The 22,962-nt window shown below is 35.0% G+C and overlaps 1 protein-coding gene across 3 annotated transcripts in view; it reads left to right on the top strand.

Annotated features, from left to right (window-relative positions):
- ATP8A (ATPase phospholipid transporting 8A1) overlaps positions 1–22,962 on the top strand; it is a 200,294-nt gene that overhangs the window by 167,112 nt on the left and 10,220 nt on the right. Inside the window, exons 16-20 of one of the 3 annotated variants that reach the window (XM_089099368.1) lie at positions 3,322–3,440; positions 6,503–6,637; positions 12,202–12,294; positions 15,591–15,625; positions 19,149–19,249. In XM_089099368.1, the coding sequence (XP_088955494.1) occupies positions 3,322–3,440; positions 6,503–6,637; positions 12,202–12,294; positions 15,591–15,625; positions 19,149–19,249 (483 nt within the window). The remainder of the gene's footprint in view (positions 1–3,321; positions 3,441–6,502; positions 6,638–12,201; positions 12,295–15,590; positions 15,626–19,148; positions 19,250–22,962) is intronic. The other 2 variants (XM_089099369.1, XM_089099370.1) reach the window with 2 other exon arrangements.

The raw sequence follows: 22,962 nt of genomic DNA, 5'->3' as shown, positions 1-22,962 counted from the left end.
CACGTAATAATTTCTGTTCGTTTTAAGTTTCAATGTTGCTCCTTACTTTCAGTTGAAAAAACTTGTTTTTTTTGTTTAATTTCTGGTCGTTTTTAAGTAATGCCAGGAAATCTAGCCCCACCTCGACGAAGAAATCTCCCTCCCCATGGAAATATCCTCTAGAAAATTCAATTCCGGTCAAAATTTACCCTGGACTATTACCCTTAGCAACTCCACGCGTAAAATTGAGACAGAAAAGAGAAAGCAAGACATTTAAAAAGAATTTTGTATAGGAATTTTGGCAAATTCCCCCATTGTATAAATTCCCCTGACAAGTTCACCCCCTGGCAACTTGCCTCTCGATAAAAAATTCCCCGGTGGACCCCCCCCCCAAAAAAAAAGAAAAAAATTGCCCCCCCCCACCCACCCGAAAATGTGAAGATACTTCACAATAACAAATACTATGTGTAAAAAATGGGCAAATTTTATGACCTAAAGACTTTTACCCGGGGACTGTGGGGAGGTCATGTTATATCCAAAGGCATAGCTATTGGGCCTTTCAACTATGATGAAAAAAATTGCTGTTTAAAAGTTTTGACCCGACGATTTTGGGTAAAAAAGGGACGGGGAAGGGGCCAGTTTACCCTACAATCTTTCTTGTGACCTAAATAGGCCAATAGAACTTAGATTTTCTGTTAAATTGAGTGCTATCGCGATATTCTAGGACCACTAGGTCGATACGATCACCCCTTAAAAAAACTGGCAAAAAATACAAAATTCCACATTTTTTCAGAAAGGAGCTTGAAACCACTACAGTAGGGTTTTCTCATACACTGAATCAGATGGTGTGATTTTCATTAAGATTTTAATACTTTTAGGGGGTGTTTCTCCCTTTTTTCAAAAATCAGGTAAATTTTTTCAGGCTCGAGGCTTTAAACGGTAAGACTAAACTTAATGCAGGAAGGGTGTGCGAAAGCACAGGATGGCTGTCCCCCAGCCCCCCATTGAACTTCGTAGCTCAGGGCGACGAAACGGAGGTCAGCACCGCCGGTTTGGACCTTAAGGTTCTGGTGCCGTCATACTTACTTATACTTACTTACTAAACTTAATGAAACTTATATATTTCAAATCAGCATAATAAGCCGATTATTTTGATATATCTATTAGTATCAAAATTTTGTTTCTTAGAGTTTCGGTTACTATTGAGCCGGATCGCTCCTTACGTACAGTTCGTTACCACGTACTATTTGATCTGATCAGATTAATCGATTTTTTTGTAACAAAAATAAATAAATAAGTAATAATATAAGACAAGTTTTTGGCTCTTTGACGTCCGATTTTTCTTGCTTGTGTATCTGGATTGTGTTTTTTTTTGTATATTTTTTTAAGGAAAAAATAATTTATGGATCAATTTTCATCTTTGTATTTCCAAGGAAATGCAACGATTACGTTATTTATTTGTTGTAAATACATTCTTAGACCACACTGGCTATACATGACAAATGAAACTCAGAGAAGAAAGAAAATAACAAAATGAAAAATAAAATCAAAAAAGGTGAAAAAGCGAGGAATTCGTCAGCCAGTGGAAAACCATGAGGAAGAAGAAATAATTCGACAAGGACCTCCGCCAAGTCGTCCTCAGTGCCAAACAAAAAAGAAAAGAAAAAAAACGAAAATCTAACCTTTCGAAGTTTACCCGACAAAAACAGAACAGACACTAAATTAAAACCAGGCAGGAATCAATGAAAAGGCAAAGGATTCTTGCTCAATCATCTTGGTAAATTCTTTTTCATTGATTCCTGCCTGGTTTTTATATAGTGTCTGTTCTGTCTTATTCGGGTAAACTTCGAAAGGTTAGATTTTCGTTTTTTTTTCTTTTTCTTTTTTTTTTGGCAATTAGGACGACTTTGAGGAGGTCCTTGTCGAAATATTAGCTTATTTCTTCTTCCTCATGCTTTTCCACTGGCTGTCAAAATCCTCGTTTTTTCACCTTTTTTGATTTTATTTTTCATTTTGTTATTTTCTTTCCTCTCTGAGTTTCATTTATTTGTTTTATTCCTGCAGTCAATCTCGTGAAAATTTTATGAAATTGGGCTTCCAAATTTTGGTTTTTATATATAGATAATTGACTAAAAAAAAACAAAAAAAAAACAAAAAAACTGGTAAATACATTTTGGACTCAAGGCCTGATATATATAATATTCTAATAAAACCTTTTTTTCATGACTAATTAAAAGCATTAACAAGTTCAGTTACTCGGGGCAATCTGCTCAATTGAGTCGATCTCTCTTCTATATCTAATTTTTTGTGTGCATGAATTTCTGTATTCTTTTTTTATCTATTTATTTCTGTTTATCTGGTAATTGCCCTTGTCATAAAACATGAGGAACTACGAACATTCTACTATTTATTTATTGTATTCCCATAATATATTCCTTTTGACCGATAAAATTAAAAGCACCCTTGTTCTTGGATTTATAGGGACGCAAAAACTTTATTTTCCTGGTCTGAACCTTGCTTAATTATAAGCCCGTTGTTTTGACTCATGGTACTAAGATCTTACATCTAAGATCCTACTTCTTTCTGCTCAGATTTTCGTTTTTTGCTTCATCAAAGTGCAAGATCTTACAGCTCACTGCCAAATAGAATACTGAAGAGAAAATTTCGATGACAATATCATCAAAGTTCTGAGACCACTTATCAGAGTAGAATGATCAAAGGTATATGCAAAAGAACAGCCTAAGAAGTAAAATCAGGATCCACAGATTTTTGTTGAAGTTGTTTTTTGTCAAAAGGTATAGGATTTTAGCACTTTAAATCAAAGAACGAACATTGTCTTAGGGTGCTTAGGTCTTAGGGGTGTCTTAGGGTGCTTAAGGTGGCATCAAATAATCCAGGTGTGCGAATTATTTGACAGGACTCAAATTACCTGATTGAGGCTAAATGTAATTATAAGACTACAAGCTAAAAGACGAAGTGGCTGGGCTTATATTATCACGAGATTATCTTACTTTCAAGGGCATTAAAAACTTGTTTATGTGCATTTTTGTAACGTTTTTACGAGTCCGAAAACGTTTTTTTTTAGGGGTGGGGGGGGGGGTTCTAACCCGGTAACCCTTCCCTTGATATGGCCTTGCTTACTTTTTGTAAATTTAGAGTGTCGGCGAGAAGCAGCCTGTCAATAGATAATCTGAAAGTATAATCTGTAGAGCTGTTACAGAACAATTTCCTAGAATAATAGACATCATATGAAAAGTTTTACGTTTAAAGTTTTGCCATGGCTAACTGGAGAAAAATCAAAATAGCAGCGTTAAAGCCGTTTTAATTATTTTTTCCTTTCAGTATGTTGTTGCAACCGTGTGCTTAAAAGCCGGTTTTGAGACTCAAGCTTGGACGTGGTTGACTCATTTGGCGATTTGGGGATCCATTGCTACTTGGTTTCTGTTTTTCATAATATACAGGTAATAAGATACGATATTTCTCAACCAAAAAACAACAAAAATATTAAATTAGTACAATTGAGAATCCCCAAAAGGGCTCCGTGGCCTATAAAGGAGGGGTGTCATGACACAAAATATTAAAACATTATAATATTAAATATTTAAACAGATTCCATTGAAAAAATTTACTCATAAAACAAGAGAAATGAATAAGAGAGACAGAAAGGGAGAGAGAGAGAAAGAGAATGAGAAATGGGAAGAGAATGAGAAATGGAAACGGAATGAGAAATGGAAAGAGAATGAGAAAAAAAGGGAATGAGAAATGGTAAGACAGTGAGAAATAGAAAGAGAATGAGAAAGAGAATGAGAAATGGAAAAGGAATGAGAAATGGAAAAGGAATGAGAAATGGAACGAGAAATTGAGATCGAGAGAAAGAGAGAGAGAGAGAGAGAGAGAGAGAGAGAGAGAGAGAGAGAGAGAGAGAGAGAGAGAGAGAGAGAGAGAGAGAGAGAGAGAGAGAGAGAGAGAGAGAGAGAGAGAGAGAGAGAGAGAGAGAGAGAGAGAGAGAGAGAGAGAGAGAGAGAGAGAGAGAGAGAGAGAGAGAGAGAGAGAGAGAGAGAGAGAGAGAGGGAGAGTTTAAATGTGACAAAACGTACAACTAAAATCAGGTGATGCACGACTCCACAGAACTGGCCAAGAAAATGATTATAATAATAAGAATAAATTAATTAAGATTTTATTATAAAATATAATAAACCCGTGCCGCATATATGCCGTATTATAAAACCATATACCCGTGCCGTAGCCATTTAAACATTTGCCTCTCAATTACTTGGACTATTTTGTCTTGGCTTTTCTCTTTCTACAATTAGCCATATCTTGATGCAACCTAAATATTTGACTGTAAGACCGACAATTATACAATAAGTTGCGATTTTATAATAACTTGTGTTATACACAAGTATAATAAATTAAACTTCACAGTTGTATGGGTTTAAGGGATAGCCAAAATATTTGAGCCGTAAGATTACTTACTAACATTGTTATTACATTTTTTCTGTCACTAAAATGGTTTGCATTTCAAAAGAAAATGTAGCATTTCAAACTGAGTCACTTGTTGATTTGGGTATCCATTGCTACATTTTGTCCGCCCGCATCTAGAATATGCTTGTCCAGTTTGGCACCCTATGGGCCTTGCGAATAATTTTCAAAGAAGGCAAGGTGCCATACTCTACTCCTAAAAAAAGCTAGTCTGAAAACCCTGGAGCAAAGGAGGGTTTCGTTGTGCCTCCGTTTTACAAAAAATGCCATAACAAACCCTCGGACGGCAAGTATTTTCCCCAAACGTCACTCCCCATCCAGATGACGGCCGCCTCGACAGTTTCTGAGCCCATCCCTGCTTTGTTCCCCATTCGCTGCGTTACTTCCAGATACGAAAGAACTTTTGTCCCCTTCATTACAGAAAAAATGAATAAAATGTCTCAATAGTTTCTTTTTTTCCCCTCTTTTTTCTTTATTAGTTGATGGTACTGCCCAGGTTCTTGCACTCAGTTGCTTGCCCGCCCCCTATTTTTTTGTTCCCCCTGTAATTTTTTATATTTCATTTTTCGTTCTGTTTACGGGGGTTTTATTTTTTTTCGCCCCCCCCCCCCCCTTTCTTGAACAGTTTTTATTGTTTTTAACTCTTTTATTGACTTACTGTAGTTGAATTATTGACACTTTCTCAGTATCCCTTTTAATTTAAATGTATTTATGTCTCGCTCTTTTTTTTGTGTATTTTTGCTGATTGCCCCCCCCATTTTTTATGCCCGTTCTAATTCTTTTTCTGATTTTTATTTGTTTAAGTTTAGTTTGACCAGTTTTTATCCTTTTAATTTTTTAATTGACTTTTTACAGAGTAATTATTGGCTTTTAAATGATTGTTCATTATGATTTTTCTATTTCGTTGTTGTTCTTTGCATTTTTGCCAGTTTTAGTGCAACCATTTATAATGTCGACTCCGAAGTCCGAATTCGACCCTTTGTGGGCTTGTGATAGTCATCTTCTTGAAATAAATATCTTATCTTACATGATTTTTGTTTTTCGTAGTATGGTGGTGAGTTTGTGCACTATCTTGGCTTATCTATGCATAGTGTAGCTAATATACAGATTTAATTATGCTCTAAATTATAGCATTTTCTCTTTGTCTATTTAAACTGACTAACTGCTTTCTACTATTTTCTTTCTCCAATACTACTTTTTACTGCTCTATTACTACTTCTACTACTTTGTACTACTACTATACTATTTTCTATTAGTGAATTTTTTTTTTTTTTTTTTTTTTTTTTTTTTTTTTTTTTTTTTTTTACTCCAATACGTCCTATGTCACTTTGTACGGGGTAAAAAAGGGTATGGTTAGTCAAATCTGTTAAAATTAAGATCAACTTGGATAGTTCAGCTACCATGTAAATTATATCTTAAAATCTTGATTACTGTATATATTATTTGGAAATCTCTTATTCTTTCAGAACAAACTAGGGGCCTGTAAAGACAAGGCCATATCCAAGGGGGGGTTACCCAGTTTGAACCCCCCCCCCCCCGAAATTTTTGACCGAGTCGAAAATAAGTCGAAAATTAGTAAAACCTAGGTAAAAATCAGTATAATTAGTCGAAAACTGAGTCAAAAATTAGTACCCCCCCCCCCGAAAAAAAAAATTAGTAACCCCCCCCCCGAAAAAAAATCCTGGATCCGCCCTTGTGTAAAGATAACTGATCATTAAACATAATTTTTCATTGTTTTTTGGGAATGAATTATTAATGAGTTTTATGCAGTATAATTTAAGCTAACATTTTTTTTCTTATTATCAATTTAATTGTTATTTCCTCTGTTTGGGGTGCCCTTTTTTCTTTTTAAAATCCAAGTTAAATTTGTGATGGAATATGTGTAATTGTATTTATTGTTGATGCCCCCTCCCCCTAAAAAAAAATAATTATTGCCCCCCCCCCCCCGTGAAAAAAAATTCTTGGTACGTGCCTGTTATTAAATACAGATTAGAAGTATATTATCATGAAGTAAATATTGCTAAATTTACCTTTTCTATAGTAATTTTTGGCCGGTTATTCCGTTTGGGGCAAACATGGCTGGCTTGGACAGAATGGTCTTCAGTTCCGCAACTTTCTGGGCCGGACTTTTGGTTATTCCTGTGTGTTGCCTTGCTGGAGATCTGGCTTACAAAGCGTGAGTTTATTGTGTTAATTTTATTTTTATTAGCTTATTTGATTTTTATTAGTTGTTTCTATATGTTAATTTTATATTAGTTGTATTATTTTAATTGTAGTTGTCTTGTTATTTTTATTTAGTATATTTTATTTTTATTAGTTGTTGTTTAATAATATTTTTATGGTAGTTGTATTATGTTAATGTTGGTTGTATTATGTAATATTAGTTGTATTTTGTTATTTTTATTTTATTAGTTTCTTATGTCTCGAACTTCAAAGTAAGAAAAAAGAATTAACCATTTTCGACACATGAGCGTCTATATCATATTCACATCTGTCAGATACTAAAGGATGAAAAAAGGAAGATGGGGAATTTTCATTGTTTTAAGGAGGATGTGGAACGATACGGAAAATTTAAAGAAAAAGTGTGGAACTTTCACCGTTTCGAGGAGGATGAGGAACGTTTAAAGGAAAGACGTGGAACTTTCACCGTTTTAAGGAGGATTCGGAACGATACGGAAAATTTAAAGAATAAGTGTGGAACTTTCACCGTTTCGAGGAGGATGAGGAACGTTTAAAGGAAAGACGTGGAACTTTCACCGTTTTAAGGAGGATTCGGAACGATACGGAAAATTTAAAGAAAAAGTGTGGAACTTTCACCGTTTCGAGGAGGATGAGGAACGTTTAAAGGAAAGACGTGGAACTTTCACCGTTTTAAGGAGGAGTCGGAACGATGCGGAAAATTTAAAGAAAAAGTGTGGAACTTTCACCGTTTCGAGGAGGATGAGGAACGTTTAAAGGAAAGACGTGGAACTTTCACCGTTTTAAGTAGGATTCGGAACGATGCGGAAAATTTAAAGAAAAAGTGTGGAACTTTCACCGTTTCGAGGAGGATGAGGAACGTTTAAAGGAAAGACGTGGAACTTTCACCGTTTTAAGGAGGATTCGGAACGATGCGGAAAATTTAAAGAAAAATGTGGAACTTTCACCGTTTCGAGGAGGATGAGGAACGTTTAAAGGAAAGACGTGGAACTTTCACCGTTTTAAGTAGGATTCGGAACGATGCGGAAAATTTAAAGAAAAAGTGTGGAACTTTCACCGTTTCGAGGAGGATGAGGAACGTTTAAAGGAAAGACGTGGAACTTTCACCGTTTTAAGGAGGATTCGGAACGATACGGAAAATTTAAAGAAAAAGTGTGGAACTTTCACCGTTTCGAGGAGGATGAGGAACGTTTAAAGGAAAGACGTGGAACTTTCACCGTTTTAAGTAGGATTCGGAACGATGCGGAAAATTTAAAGAAAAAGTGTGGAACTTTCACCGTTTCGAGGAGGATGAGGAACGTTTAAAGGAAAAGACGTGGAACTTTCACCGTTTTAAGTAGGATTCGGAACGATGCGGAAAATTTAAAGAAAAAGTGTGGAACTTTCACCGTTTCGAGGAGGATGAGGAACGTTTAAAGGAAAGACGTGGAACTTTCACCGTTTTAAGTAGGATTCGGAACGATACGGAAAATTTAAAGAAAAAGAGTGGAACTTTCACCGTTTCGAGGAGGATGAGGAACGTTTAAAGGAAAGACGTGGAACTTTCACCGTTTTAAGTAGGATTCGGAACGATGCGGAAAATTTAAAGAAACAGTGTGGAACTTTCACCGTTTCGAGGAGGATGAGGAACGTTTAAAGGAAAGACGTGGAACTTTCACCGTTTTAAGTAGGATTCGGAACGATGCGGAAAATTTAAAGAAAAGATTCAGTACTTTCACCGTTTTGCGGAGGATGTGGAACGATACGGAACGTTTAAAGGAAAGAAGTGAAATTTTCACCGTTTTGAGGAGGATTTGGAACGATGCAGAAAATTTAAAGGGAAGATTCAGAACTTTCACCGGAGAACTTTGTGGAGGATGTGGAACGATATAAAACGTTTGAAGAAAAGGTGCAGAACTTTCACCGTTTTGCGGAGGATATGGAACGATGCAGGAACGTTTCAAGGAAAGATGCGGAAACGTTGTTCTTTTTAGTGGCTTCAGGCATAGTCAATGCTGGTGACACAAGGAGTTCGGCAAACTGATTAGTGAGAAAATCATAAAAAAACTAATTCCAAAAAAATTCCGTCTAGTATTGCTTAGCATAATCTTAAATTTAGCTTTAAAAAAAAGAAAAAAAAAGATGTAAGTTCTTTTTTCGGCTTTACATCGGATCTTAGAACAAAGCTGTTTTTTAAACTAGTATATTATCTTCTTATTAATGCAACCTGAACTGCTGTATAATCCATAATAAGTAATTTACAAACAAAAAAACTCTATATTTTCAATAAATTTTATATGGAATTTAAATAAATGCAGACCTTCGACAGATATCGAAATTCAAATATATTGATATTAACCTTGTTTTATTTTTATTTTTTCTAATTCTGCTGTGTAACGCTGCGCTGTTAATGGCGCTAATAGTTATGTCTGTTAAATTCGGGTGAAAGAGCTGAAGTTTCCTCTTAATTACGTTCCCATCCGCTTTGTTGACGATCCTGGGAGCACCAATTGGGCACTGATTTAAAAATTACTTTTTGGCATTTTTGTTGAAAAAATATATAACAAAAAGCAAAATTCCTCTCCACCACAACTAAATTTTAAAAATACATTTTTTGATATCTTGATTATTAACAAGGAAATCAAATCCCTGTATGCCCCGTCCTACGTATATTTTTTGAATTGGCATGCGTGTGCCGATCTTCAAATACATCAATTTAGGTAACAACTGATCGAAATCAATTATTTTAATGTTTCTTTAAGGAATCCCTTAAGAAGTGGCGTCAATTGGGAGGGGGTGTAAACTTTTTTCGTCCGGCCCTCCGCCCTTCCCCTAGAAAAATGCATTTTTCGTTTTTTTGGTACTTTTATTGAACCCCTAGACTTTGGTACTTAGGTACCTAGGTACTTTGGTACCCTTAGATTTTCAAAAAAATCCCCCCCCCCCCTCTGAATTTCAGTGAATTTACGCCACTGCTTTTAAAAATGAAAAAGGAAACAAACTACTGTAACCATATGGGCTAGCCTGCCACGAAAGGGTCAAAATTATGCGATTGGTTCAATACAAGATTAAATACAAGACCTATGAGAATTGCAGCAGTATTAGCAAACAGTAGAATTATGTTGGAACATAATAATTACCTCCTTTTTCATTTTATTTTATTTCATCCAGTTGCTTTGGCGTTCTCATTGAAGCAGCTCTATTAGCTTCGTTGACGCTCAGTCACAGTAGTGACAATTGTAGATATTGATATTAGTTGTTTTTATTTCTTGGTTTTGGATTTTGTTTGTTTTTATATTATTTTAGTTTTTATCATTGTTATATCACCGATGAAGACGCTTCGTATCATACATGCGAAATATCCGTGCCGTTCTAGTTTTTATCTTTTCTTTCTACTTGCCGTAGTCTCATTTGTTTGTTCTTCGTTGAGATTTCTTTCTTTGTTGCTCTTTGTCATTTGGTTGCTAAAGAGCTGACGAAGCGCGTCTGTTGCGAATGATGTGACCCTAGGGAGGCAACAAAAAGCCAGTGAAGCGTTTCATTTGCTCAGCTAAAGATCTGGCAAAGTCAGAATTGGCAAAGATCTGGCAAATCATTGTTGAGATTTCTCTCTTTGTTGTTTTTGATTCAAGACAGAAATTTGCTCATAAGTAGCTGGACATTCTGCAAACAAAGCACATTTTACAAAGTTGTTGCACATTAAAAAGATAAAGTTAGAGGCAAATTATTCAAAAATCGGATACCATTGATAAAACTATAAATATCCAGGTATTTTCGAGAAGGAAAGACATGGAGGAATGGAACAATCGGAAACAGTTAGAAACAATAACAATATAAATTTAATAACAGAATAATAATAATAAATTATATGTAGAACAAAAACATTAAAAAAATATTCAAATCATTCCATAGACCATGATTTTTCTTCGTGTTACGTATTGTTTCGACTTTTGCATAGGTCGAGTTATAGACGTCATTCTGCAAAAAATTCCACTTATAAAGGTAACCAATTGTAGAGGTAAGCCAAATAAAAATTTGACTTACAGAGGTACAAAATCGCTAAATTTACTCCCTGCAGCAACTACAAGGTTAAGAATCACTTAACTTTGTATTATAGATGTATTATAATGTATTATAGACTTGACATATCAAGACTTTACTCTGAAATCTCAAGACTTGGGCTTTAAAATGTCAATAATAAATTTAGTTTGCTAGGAAATAGACACCTGAACATTGACCCAATCTGATACAAAAAATTCGTTTACACAAAACGAATACAAAGTTTACACGTTGCATCCTGCATACCCGGGTTTCGACTAACAGAGGTCTGTTGAAAAAACTTCGAGATACAGAGGTACACTTTAGCTTGTGAGATGAAGTGAAAATTAGATGACGACCTATTTACTGGATTTCGAATTATAGAGGTAATTTTCGAGTCACTTCCACTTGCAGAGGTAAAATATGACCGCAAAATTATTTCGAGTTGTGCATGTTTTTTTCTTCGGCTTAAGACAGATTTTTCCAAAAGGATTGAAAATAAATCGAGATATCGAGGTTCGAGTTATCGAGAGTTGACTGTATATAGCAAATTTTACAAATAAGTAAAAGCAATAAAAAAAAAAACAATAATAAAAATAAAAACAATAACGATAATAAGCAGAGTAGTGCAGCTCTTATACTATTGAACTGGGATATTGGGATACGTTCTAATGGTTCTACTAAATATATATATATATATATATATATATATATATATATATATATATATATATATATATATATATATATATATATATATATATATATATATATATATATATATATATATATATATATATATATATATATATATATATATATATATAGTGTATGTATGTAGAGAGAGAGAGAGAGAGAGAGAGAGAGAGAGAGAGAGAGAGAGAGAGAGAGAGAGAGAGAGAGAGAGAGAGAGAGAGAGAGAGAGAGAGAGAGAGAGAGAGAGAGAGAGAGAGAGAGAGAGAGAGAGAGAGAGAGAGAGAGAGAGAGAGAGAGAGAGAGAGAGAGAGAGAGGTATATATATATATATATATATATATATATATATATATATATATATATATATATATATATATATATATATATATATATATATATAAAGTAAAAAGTAGAAAAAAGTAACCAGATATTGTGGAGACACGTAAATTCATTGAGTTACCTCAAGATAATATATTCTCTAATTTACCACAAAACCAGTGTAACTTGCGTTATTGATGGTCTTAATACTGATGATTATTTGGGTTCTTTAATTTTGATTAATTTAATTCATTTGCTTCGGCTTAGACTTTTTTCTTCGGCTTAAGACAAATTTTTCCAAAGTCGACTGTATATAGCAGATTTTACAAATAAATAAAAACAATAACAAAATAAAAAACAATAATAACAATAAAAAACAATAACAATAGGAAGCGGAGTAGTTTGACTTGCCAAAACCAGTTTGACTTGCCTTATTGATGGTCTTAATAGTCATGATTATTTGAATTCTTTAATCTTGATCACTTTGATTCATTTCTTTAAATTTTTTAGGTTGTACAATACTGTGAAAAAGCCCCTTTATGAGCTGGTAAGAGAAAGTGAAATTAGGAAATCAGATCCATCGGTTGTTCTTCAAGAGCCAAAGTGAGTTACTGCTATGCCTCTTACATTCCTGAATTTTTTTCCTAAACTCCACATCATATGACATTTAGTAGGATTATTGGTGGGGGGGGGGTTACACCGTAATGTGTACAAAAAAACGTCAAAATATATTGTACTGTCTATATGTTTTTTATATACATGTTTAAAACAGCAAATCTTTTGTGCTGCGAAATTTATTTTATTAATTATTCCGGATGTAGTTTAGTGGCGAGTTTTTCCACTTGAAATATTCATTAAATCGCCATTATAGGGTTCAATTTATTCAGTGTTGCAAAGTTAGCATAATCCTGGATATTGTCTGGGGGGGGGGCAGTACAGAAAAGAACCCAAAAGTTGGTCTGTATACTTAAAGTAACCTTAATATCCTCAATGCTTCATTTTTTTCATCTTCAAATCTCATATTTTTCAAATTATGTTTAAATCTTAATATCATCAAATTGTAAATTGTTCATTAATGAATTTATAAAACGCTTCAGCTAAATATAGCCCTAATATATAAGGGGGGGGGGATAATTTTTATTATTTTCGTGTATGTTTGATTGTAATTTTTAAGTATTTGATAACATATCTGGTAATATTTCGTTCAACTTTGATACCTAAAATTCATTTAATATTTTTTGAGAATTTATGAATCTAAGCTAGGCGCAGCACTTTACTTAGTGCATAGTTAGTGAAACCATATACGGTGAAGAAGAAGGGGTATTAAGCAAGACAAGGGGTATCGTTTGCCGTTTATTGTCTTCTATCATATACACAGGGTGCATTTGCTGTTCTAGGCTTGCGCAGAGAGAACAGCCCCCCCCCCCCTAGTTTAGTTTTTCTAACGTTTGACATTAAGTTCCTTCCATTTTATAACTTTATACTTCTTTGGTATACCTTCCTCCCCCCCCCCACATTATGAAGCTTAAAACCGTTACTGACAGGGTGTATCACACATAGTGTTAGAAATCGACATCTCAAAAGATATGCGTTTGAAAGAAATATTTTTATTAATTAAATGACGTAACTTGAGCAGATATCTCTCTTTGAGGGGACATTGGTATGTAATGTTACATACCCGAATTTTATAATAACAAAGAAGTTGATTTGGTCAGTAGAAATATTTTTGGAAAACGTTTTATCCTAAACTCTAATATACTCTAAACTTGAGTACTCTAAGAGTGAATTAAGCTACTTAAATAGAATATATACTGAAAAACGGAGTAGGTTATGTATAAAAAAGATTTATGACCCAAGATAAACTGGTCGGCTGTGGGAAAAACAAAACAGTAAATCTTAAAAATAACTGATCATGAAATGACTTGTAGGAAGAAAAAGAAGAAAAAATCATTTCTCAGCAACTTAATTAATTTCTTCTTCCTTGATTTTCAATTGTTATTTTTCTGTTACCTGCAGCTGCTCCTATGTTATTATAAGCAGTAGCTCATTGATTGCTTATACTCTATTTCGGTAGATTTATCTGTAGTTATGTGTTTCCAAATATCAAATTTCCAAAAACTGTTTAAAAGAGATAATTTCTATGGTAGAGTGCTGACTATATACAACTTTTTTATAAATAATTGTTTGTTTGCCAGATACTAAATTCAAGTTTTTGGATTGCAAATCATTTTTTTAATTGCCAAAGATCGTCTTTTTTGGCCAACTATCTAGGGCCAAACGAACATTAGGCCCTCCCCGAATGTGGGGGGGGGGGGGTCGGAAGGATGAAATGAAATGAAATTCAACTTCTTGGGAGGGTGTAAAGAGGGAGGCTTTAAATAGATTGGGACGGAAGAGGAGTGTGCGTGGCTGTGTTGTCCTCAGGTGGCCTGGTGCTGGAGGGATTCGTTTGTATTAAAGTTAGTGATTTACTGTATTAATGGAACATATTTTTAGGAAAATATCTTTCAGAGAAACTCTACTTCTTTCTCCCCATTGACTCAAAATATTTAATATTTATTGGAGTTTGCCGTTAAAAATCCCAGTTGCCCCCATTGCTCCCTTAAACGTGTAAGTATGCCCCCAACAAGAGGCACAAATATAAAACTGCTTTTTTTTGTTTTAATACATAATTATTTAAACACAGGTTTTACACTTTATGTTGTTTTCAAAAAGAAGGAAAACAAGTGTAAAAAAAAAAGAAAAACGATCTCACAGGCAAAAAATATTATATTTAAAAAACAAATGTTGAACAATGTTTAGAAGTTTATCTGGAGAAGCCAATTGAACCAAGAAAAATTGAACCATTTTAAACTGAACCAAGAAAAAATTTGAAATGTGAAAGATAGGTAAACCCTTATTATCATCGCTTATCATTCTTTGACGCTAGGCTTCACTTCACTATAGCTTTAAGGTTTACTTCACTTTAACACGGCTTCAAGCTTCACCTTAGGTATGCAGTCAGTACATTTAGTGTATTATGTATTCAGAAAAAAAGTATTGGGACAAACAAAAAGCTTGGCTTACTTCATAATGGTTCATATTGTCTCACATAATGGTATTTTCTTTCCCCCTGTAAATCTTTCTCGTGTGGACATATTATATTTAAAATAAGTCTTATGATGGATACTTAATCTGGGCCTTAAAACATTTAGTGGCCTTGAAACCCTTGGGAGGACTTGTTCAGTTTCATTTATTCCGAGTAATTTAAGTGATAATTTAAGGTCAAATATAGAAGCACGCTGAATTACGTTTATCTTCGATGTAAACAAGACCAGGGTCTGGAATCCAGTGTTTTATCCAGACTTTTAATTTGGAATGGAAGGTAGTTCAGCAAAGGGATATGTCTAAGCCATTCAGTGTTTTATTTTTCTTGTTTCTCTCTGAATTTCTCTGACGCTGCCCTGTTTTCTTCCAAAAAAGGTTAAGAAGTTTGTAGTGTTAGTTAATTTCATATAAAATCTCAAACATCTCTCACAGTTGAAACGAATTTAATATCTAAATTTGGGGTTTTAGGTACAAGCAAGCTTTCTGTCCAGAATTTCTTAAGGTTTAGCTTTACCCATAGGACTATGGGGGGGGGGGTCTGTAAATTGGCTGATTATCTCCTTTTTTATGCAAATCGCTAACTATAGTTTTAAATATGGACACTGGTTGCTTTATGATAGCTATATATATATATATATATATATATATATATATATATATATATATATATATATATATATATATATATATATTTGCGTGTATATAGGATTGGTTATAAATACTGCTTTTAGCCGTTGGCCTCCGGCTTTAGAAAGAACTTATCATCAACCTTATCCTTTGAAAATCATTAATATTTAACCCAATATTTTCAGTAATGTCACAGTCGAAACAGCTTTGGAACCTTGTCGTAAGTAAATGTTTATGATGGTTTGGAATGAGTTGGTAAGCGTGGCAACTAGTCCGGGTGGTAGTTTTTTTGGCTTTTCAATGATAGGGTAGCAATTTTCGGTTGGTAGTAATATATACTTAGGATTGAATTGCCCCTAAGTGCATTGTAGGCTACTAATTTACTTATAGTTTCTGTTACTTTGGGAACTTCTGTATTTGCTAAATATTCTGTCTTATGCAAGTATCCCTGGTTTACCATTGGTGGTTTGCTTTTTTTTTCTTTTTTTTTTTTAATGCATGCTGTTTGAAGGCACTAATGCCGTTGGGTTGGAGCCAACAAAAGTTTTGACTCATCTTGTACTATACTACTGATGAATTGTCAACCAGTAAATTTACCAGAACTTGGAACTGCTACTGTTAACAACGGATCTTGGCCAGGGTTGCCAACTTGCACACTTTTCGTGTGAAACGCACCTTTTTTTTTTTTTACCTCAGAGGGGATACGGAAGAGTGAAATTCACTCTTTTTAGGTGTCAGTTTTCATTCGCTTTAAACGTCAGTAGTTGGCATATTCGTCAAAACTGCATTTAACCAAAGAAACAGGGTTGCCAACTTGCACACTTCTCGTGTTAAATGCAGGAAAATGAGGAATGCATCTCAGAACGGATTCAGAAGAGGGGATACGCAAATTTTTTTAACTAGCACTCTTTTTTGCAAAAATCTCTCTTTTTTGGCCTTGATTTGCACTCTTTAGAAGTCGCAAGTTGGCAACCCTGATCTTGGCACCAGATCGCCAAAAGCCACAAAGCTGCGAACGGTCCTCCTCTATCACAATATGTTCGTAGCTTCACTCTATACTCCTTTCTATAAAGTCCTAATTTCTTTTAAATCCTTTCTCGTGAACCCCATCCCTTTCGAGGACGTCCTTCCTTTCAGTTGTTCTAGATGGGTGGCTACGTAAAAATGTAAATACGTAAAACTTGCCCAATGATCTTTACTTTTCTTTCATTACAGCCCTGGAAAGACAGGTTCGAATCATATTTTATTAAAGCTTATCGTTAACTATACGGTAATTCAAATGAGTAGGGGGCTTTTAAGGACAAATGGGCTAGGTGTGTGAACTACTATAGATGTATTTATGTAATTTAAAAAGGTTCTAGGGTATGTAAGTTAAAAGGGGCGAAAACTAATGGGTAGGGGGAAGAACTATTAGAAGAACCGCTAATGGATGTGACACGTATTTGAAAAGAACTGATTAAAAAGGATTGGTAAAAACTTAGTAAGAATCTTGTAGGGGACTGATAATCCGGGGGCGTCGTTTGGGAGGGACAAGGGGGGGGGAGGCAGTTGCCCCTCCAATAATGCGAATTTTGCATTATTGAATGCGAATTCTTGAAAATACTGCAGATTCGCCCGTGCTGAAAATTGTAGGCATAAGGAAGTAAATTATAAGGAGTGAATATTGATGGGTAGGGGGAAAAACAGCTAAAGATGTGATACGTATTTCCAACCATGCTACTTATAAATTGTAATCAGTAGAGTTACTGGGTCTTATGAGTGATCTCGTTGCTCAAGTTCTTATTGCCAAAAAATGGACTTTCTCTTAATTAAAAGACGAAAATGGCTCAGGATTTAAGGCTGAAGACTTTTATTCATATGCACTAAACTGTGTTTCAGTGTCTAGATGCCATCTCTATTATCTTACAGGAATTATCTTAAAAAAAGAGAGAGTCAACTTTTTGGAAGGAACTCTTTTGAGGATTTAAAAAGTACCACAGGAAAGAGCATTCTTTATATTGTGTAAATCCGTACGAGTCGTTTCACTCAAATAATTACATTTAATACAATTTACAATTATTGAATATTAAATAAAATTTACAATTATTAATAAAAATTTACAATTTTTGAGGATGCAACCAAGAAAACAAAAGAGACCAAGAGAAATAAAAAAAACACTGCCAATATCTATGGTCCTTTGTATTATCTGAGGGGTATTTATGAAGCATAAGACGACCTGGTCCCCCCTAAGGTTTGGTCTGTTCTTATTAATATATAGTCGCCCTTACCAACTCGCCTTACCACTAGGCTTTTGCTTACTATAAATACTCAGTGCGACTTAACTTATGCAGCCGAGGCTATTTATATTTTTTTTATCATAATACATGAGACTTCTTTAGAGACATGCTTACTTTTTGATAATTGCGACGGCACCCCCATTTAAGGCTTATGTCAAATTTATTCCAAGCAACAGGGGTGGCGTGGTCTCGTCTTCCATTGCCTAGTTAATGTCTGAAAAGAGAAAGGTTGTTTTTCCGTCCATGTTTGTGAAGTCCATGTTTGTGAAGTCTGTATATTAAAATTCGTTTGCAAATAAATGAAGAATTTTGTAAGCCTTTTTTATAATTTTTTCAAGCTCAAGCACGATTTACTACAAACAAAAACATAACATCTAAACTACTAATAGCCGCCTCCCCTCCCCCCCCCACAAAAAAAAACTTGGGACAAGTAACAAGTACTTGTTGCAAGTACATCTTATAACAATTAACTAACCATACTAGAAAAAAAAAATAAAAAAAAGAAAAATTCCAAGCTCGTATTTTGTATTTCCCTAGAAACTTGTTGAATAACTCAAAGTTTCACTTTTGAAAGTGTTGAATAGTCTGTTCAAACTCTTATTATTCTTATATATTTTTTTATTATGTTTATTCTTTTTATTATGGTTATATGTTATGTTTATTCTTATACCTTTCTTTAACTATATCATAATATTTTCCAAAAATTTCACTCTATGTAGGATTTTCTTCGAAGCTTGGATTGTAAGATTCAATGACTTACTTCAAGCCCAGACATATAATTTTCTTTTTAAAATACCGTTTAAATCACCTCTAATCCGATAAAAATCCTTTTGTCTATTCTTTACTATTAATATAAAACGAAACGATACACTGCTAAATTCAATTCTGAATCAAATTTTAAGATGAAAGGACTGACAATTAACAACCTATGAAGCTAAATTCCGCAGTTCGATCAAATGTCTTTGTCTTTGTACTTGCTTTTGAAAACAGACATAAGCCTTCAATGGCAAGCTTACCTTAACGGAAAACGTTATTAGGTACGATATGTTCACGTGATCTTAAATTAAAAAGAAGAAAGGTTTTTTGGATTGAAATATGCCTAATTATAATTGCATTTTATCTGTCTGTATCTTCAGGCTTACTAAAACTACCAGGCTAAAACTGAATAGTAACGTGCCTTAAACGTTATTAGGCGGGGTATGTTCACGCTATTTCAAATGAAAAAGAAGAAAGTTTTTTGATTGAAATATGCCTAATTATAATGGTATTAGAGTTTTTATCTGTCCGCATCTTCAGGCTTACTGAAACTGCCAGACTGAAACCGAGTAATAACGTACCTAAAACGTTATCAGGCACGGTATGTTCACGCTATCTCAAATTAAAAAGAAGAAAGGTTTTCGAATGAAATATGCCTTATTTTAATCGCAATAGAGCTTCTACTTATAACTTTTCTGTCTGCATCTCCAGGCTCACTGAAACTGCCAGACTCTTGCGTAATGTCAAGAGTGTCTTTCGACGGCCGTCACCGACTAGCAGTGTCCGAGCTGCACTGGAAATTGATCTTGCTCGTAAGTTTCTTTCTTATAACCTCAAAGCCTTTAGACATTAAATATTATTTTCATACTTCAAACACCATTATTTATAAACATTGTTTTGTTGTTCCGATTTCTTTTCCACAGCCGGAGTCAAAGCGTTTTTGTCAAATATTCAGGGTGAGGGTTTGGATATCTGTTCTACATTAGAAATAGATCTTGTTTGCAAGTTTCTTCTTATAATCTCGAAGCTTTTAGACTTCAAGCATGATTTTGTTACTTTAAGCCTTATTATTTTTATTGCCATTCTGTGTTCCCCTATGTATAGTATTGCCCCAAACCAAAGAGCGCTTGCCGTGTTTTCATATTGAAAGTTTGGACACCGACTAGAAGTGTCCGAGCTGCGTTGAAAGCGATCTTGCTCGTAACTTTCTTTCTTATAGCGTCAAAACCTGTAGAATTAAAATATGATTTTGATGCTTTAAACACTATCGTTCGTATTACCTTTTGTTGTTGTTGTTCTGCTTCGGTCTCTGTATATTGTCTTGCCTAAAAACCGAGGGGTGCTTGTAAGGGTTTTTTAATGAAACTTCGGACATCGAGCTGCACTGGATATCGCTATTGCTCGTAACTTTCTTTCTTATAATATGTAATTCTCTAGGGTTTGTGTATTATTTTGATTCTTTTAACACCATCATTTTTATTCTTATCATCTTGCCAAAAACCGTAGGCCATGTCTCTCAAATTTTAATGATTTTACAAGAAAGTAAATTGAAAGATTTGAGTTTATTTGGGCGTACAGCAAGAGCGGATCCAGGATTTTTGTTCGGGGGGGGGGGTTACTAATTTTCGACTAGGTTTTCGACTAATTTTTACTAAGGTTTTACTAATTTTCGACTCGGTTAAAAATTTAGGGGGGGGGTCAAACTGGGTACCCCCCCCCCCCCCTGGATACGGCCTTGGCGTACAGCTTTTTTTTCGGTTGAGGCTGAAAGGCGAAATTTAACAGATGCGATAAAGCAAGGATATAATCGTATTCTTTTAGGCGGGCCAGCAGTATTACTGTGGCATACACTACGATCCAAATGAAAAAAGCCATAGAGGTTATAACCGTAGGCAACCTTTATAGCCTAAGATCGTCTGGCGAAAACTCGACTCAGACTAGGGGAACAGCGAAGCTGCTAATGCTCCAATCAGGTGTAGTTTAATTATCGCCTTGAACCGACACATTCATAGCGGGTTTGGAAAAGAGGCGTATGCTTTGGGTATACCTGAACTGAAACTATACTCATAGGTATAATTTCCAATTTAACCTGCAATATCGTACTCCTGGAAACCTTTATCGTCAAGGTGTACCATACTCAACTTGGAAGGGGGGGGGGCTAGTATCCCGAGAAAAATATACCAGGTATAAATCTCATTACTTCAACACTAGCCTGCAATGAGGGAAAAACGAAAACTCTTTAATACCATTAGAGAACCTTCTTGTTGATTTACAAGGCACAGAAGATACTGAATAATATTGACAAAATCATTTTTTTAAATACTTGCATTTAATATATGCACCTCCGTGCGGCGTTCTAACCAATCCTGGATGAGTGATTAAAGATAAAAAATAAAATTCGCAGACTGAACAATGATCTGTGTTGCGCAGATACCGATCTCCCGATTCAATGCCTTGGGATGGGAGTACAATTCGTGGTTGGGGAGAATCATTTGATGGCTCCCAGGTACCCATTTAGAGCTGCGTCGGCTCTGCCTGAGCTTATAGAGTCACACCATTGACCCTCGTTCCAAACCAATGACACCAGGAATCGAACCGATGATTGTGTCAACCCTTAATTACTACAAGTGAATCATACCCACCATTACGACTGTATGACTTTCCGCCCCAAACCCCATTCAGTTAGACGATGCGAAAAATCTGTCTGAGCGATTGGATGATTCATGCCTAGGTGTAATCACAACGGAAAAAGCGAAAGAACTTAAAGAGAACGGGTAATTTATGAACAGTTATCTGATAAACAATCGGGGATCCCTAGCCCAAACGCAAATATAGACATCGGGGGAGGGGGTATGATACTTAAACCAAGTTTTGTACAGGTTGCTAAATGCTGTTGGTGTTGGATAACCCTTCGGGGAGTGTACTCATTTGAGATTGGGAGTACCATCTGTGGGTGAAGGGGCGAGAGCCCTATGACTCTATTTTGTGCCCTCGATCATGTTTATTGAAAATAATGTCACTTACTTTACATTTATTCGACTCTTTATGTAACAAAACTGAAAAACGTGAACTTATTTTGTTGTGATTCTTTTTTTATGTTTCAAGGGTTGTGATAGTCGTTTTTTTTTTTTTTTTTTTTTTTTTTTTTTTTTTTTTTTTTTTGTGGTTTTATTGCTGCTAATGGGATTGCTTTCTTCTTGTTTTTTCTGCTTTCTGCTTAAGGGATAATTTAGCTTTTGGTGATACAAGGCTATTATGCTGTTGCCTATTTTTCCAAAACTCTGATCAAGTCTTTGGGATAAGAAATGTATTGAGATTTCCATCTACCAAATATGTACTTAGACAGTCCGTGGAAGTGACGTTCAAACGCAATATTTTCAAAATTAAAATGATTTTGAAGGTTAATTTAGTCTGGACTGCAAATCTCCATGACTACTGCCGTGGTCTAAGTATGACAACATATTTAAATCAAACGACAATTTTTCTCCGAAGCTTGTACAACTTGGTAGACACTTTAAATGAAAATCGTGGTAGTACACTTTCCTTTCTTAACAAGTCCAAGGGCCAAAACTCCAATGAGGCCCAATGAAGTCCAATGAGGCAAATTTTGAAATTATGAAGGCTCAACTTCAAAATTTATGTTGTGACATTTATAGAATTTAGCTGACCTGGTACAAAATATCTGAGAGATATAAGATTGATCTGATGCCCATTCTGTTTGCACTGTCGGGTGATAGCATCATTGAGGTGTGACAATTGGTCTCTAACAGAAAGGGATTGGGAAAGAGTCCTTGTTTTCTGTCTTGTCCCTTCCCCTCCTGGATTCAAAATTTAAGCTGTTGAATAAGGTCATTTTATAGCAGTTGATTGTCGGGATGTGGTACATAAATCATCACCTAAGCTCTCACTTACTATTCTCAAACAAGCTCTTTAAGTGTGGACTTTCTTTTGTATCCTATCTGTCCATGTCGTCAAAGGTAGATGTGATCAATGCTCCTTCAGAACCCGTTTGTCGTTCTGGGAAATCATTTGAGGGCTACTGTGCACGCATGTTTGTTTTTAGACTCGTTTGCCTTCCTACCAAGTGTTAAGCTTCTTTGGCTTGTGGCTCTGCAGAATGTATATCTCGCCGTCATTTTTGAGTATTAGGTATAGAGTGCGAAACTTATCCAGGTGCTAGAGGAGCTAAACCAAAATCGTAAAGTTATCGAGTGGTCTCGCATAAAAATTGGACAAGGGAACTCACGCTGTTGCTGATTTGGTATATACTTGTATTTTGCTCTAGTTACTTAAAGATATAAGAGATTCGTCCCTGATCATTTGATCCTCCGGTGATTGCCTTCAAATCCACCTTGGAAGAGAAATCTTTTTTGCTTTGCTTTTACAGAACAAGAATAATAGGAAAACAGAACAGAAAGAGCCATAAAGAGCAATAATAGGAGAATATTAAAGGAAGCTGGATTTCTGTAGCTAGCGTCGTAGTTTAGCTAAACCTTAAACCTACAAGGAAAAATTTAATTTCTGC

Source organism: Artemia sp. Qi Xiang Cuo, chromosome 13 (genome assembly GCF_049724085.1).
Source record: "Artemia sp. Qi Xiang Cuo chromosome 13, ASM4972408v1, whole genome shotgun sequence".
NCBI lineage: Eukaryota > Metazoa > Arthropoda > Branchiopoda > Anostraca > Artemiidae > Artemia > Artemia sp. Qi Xiang Cuo.
This window is presented reverse-complemented; position numbering and strand designations above follow the sequence as displayed.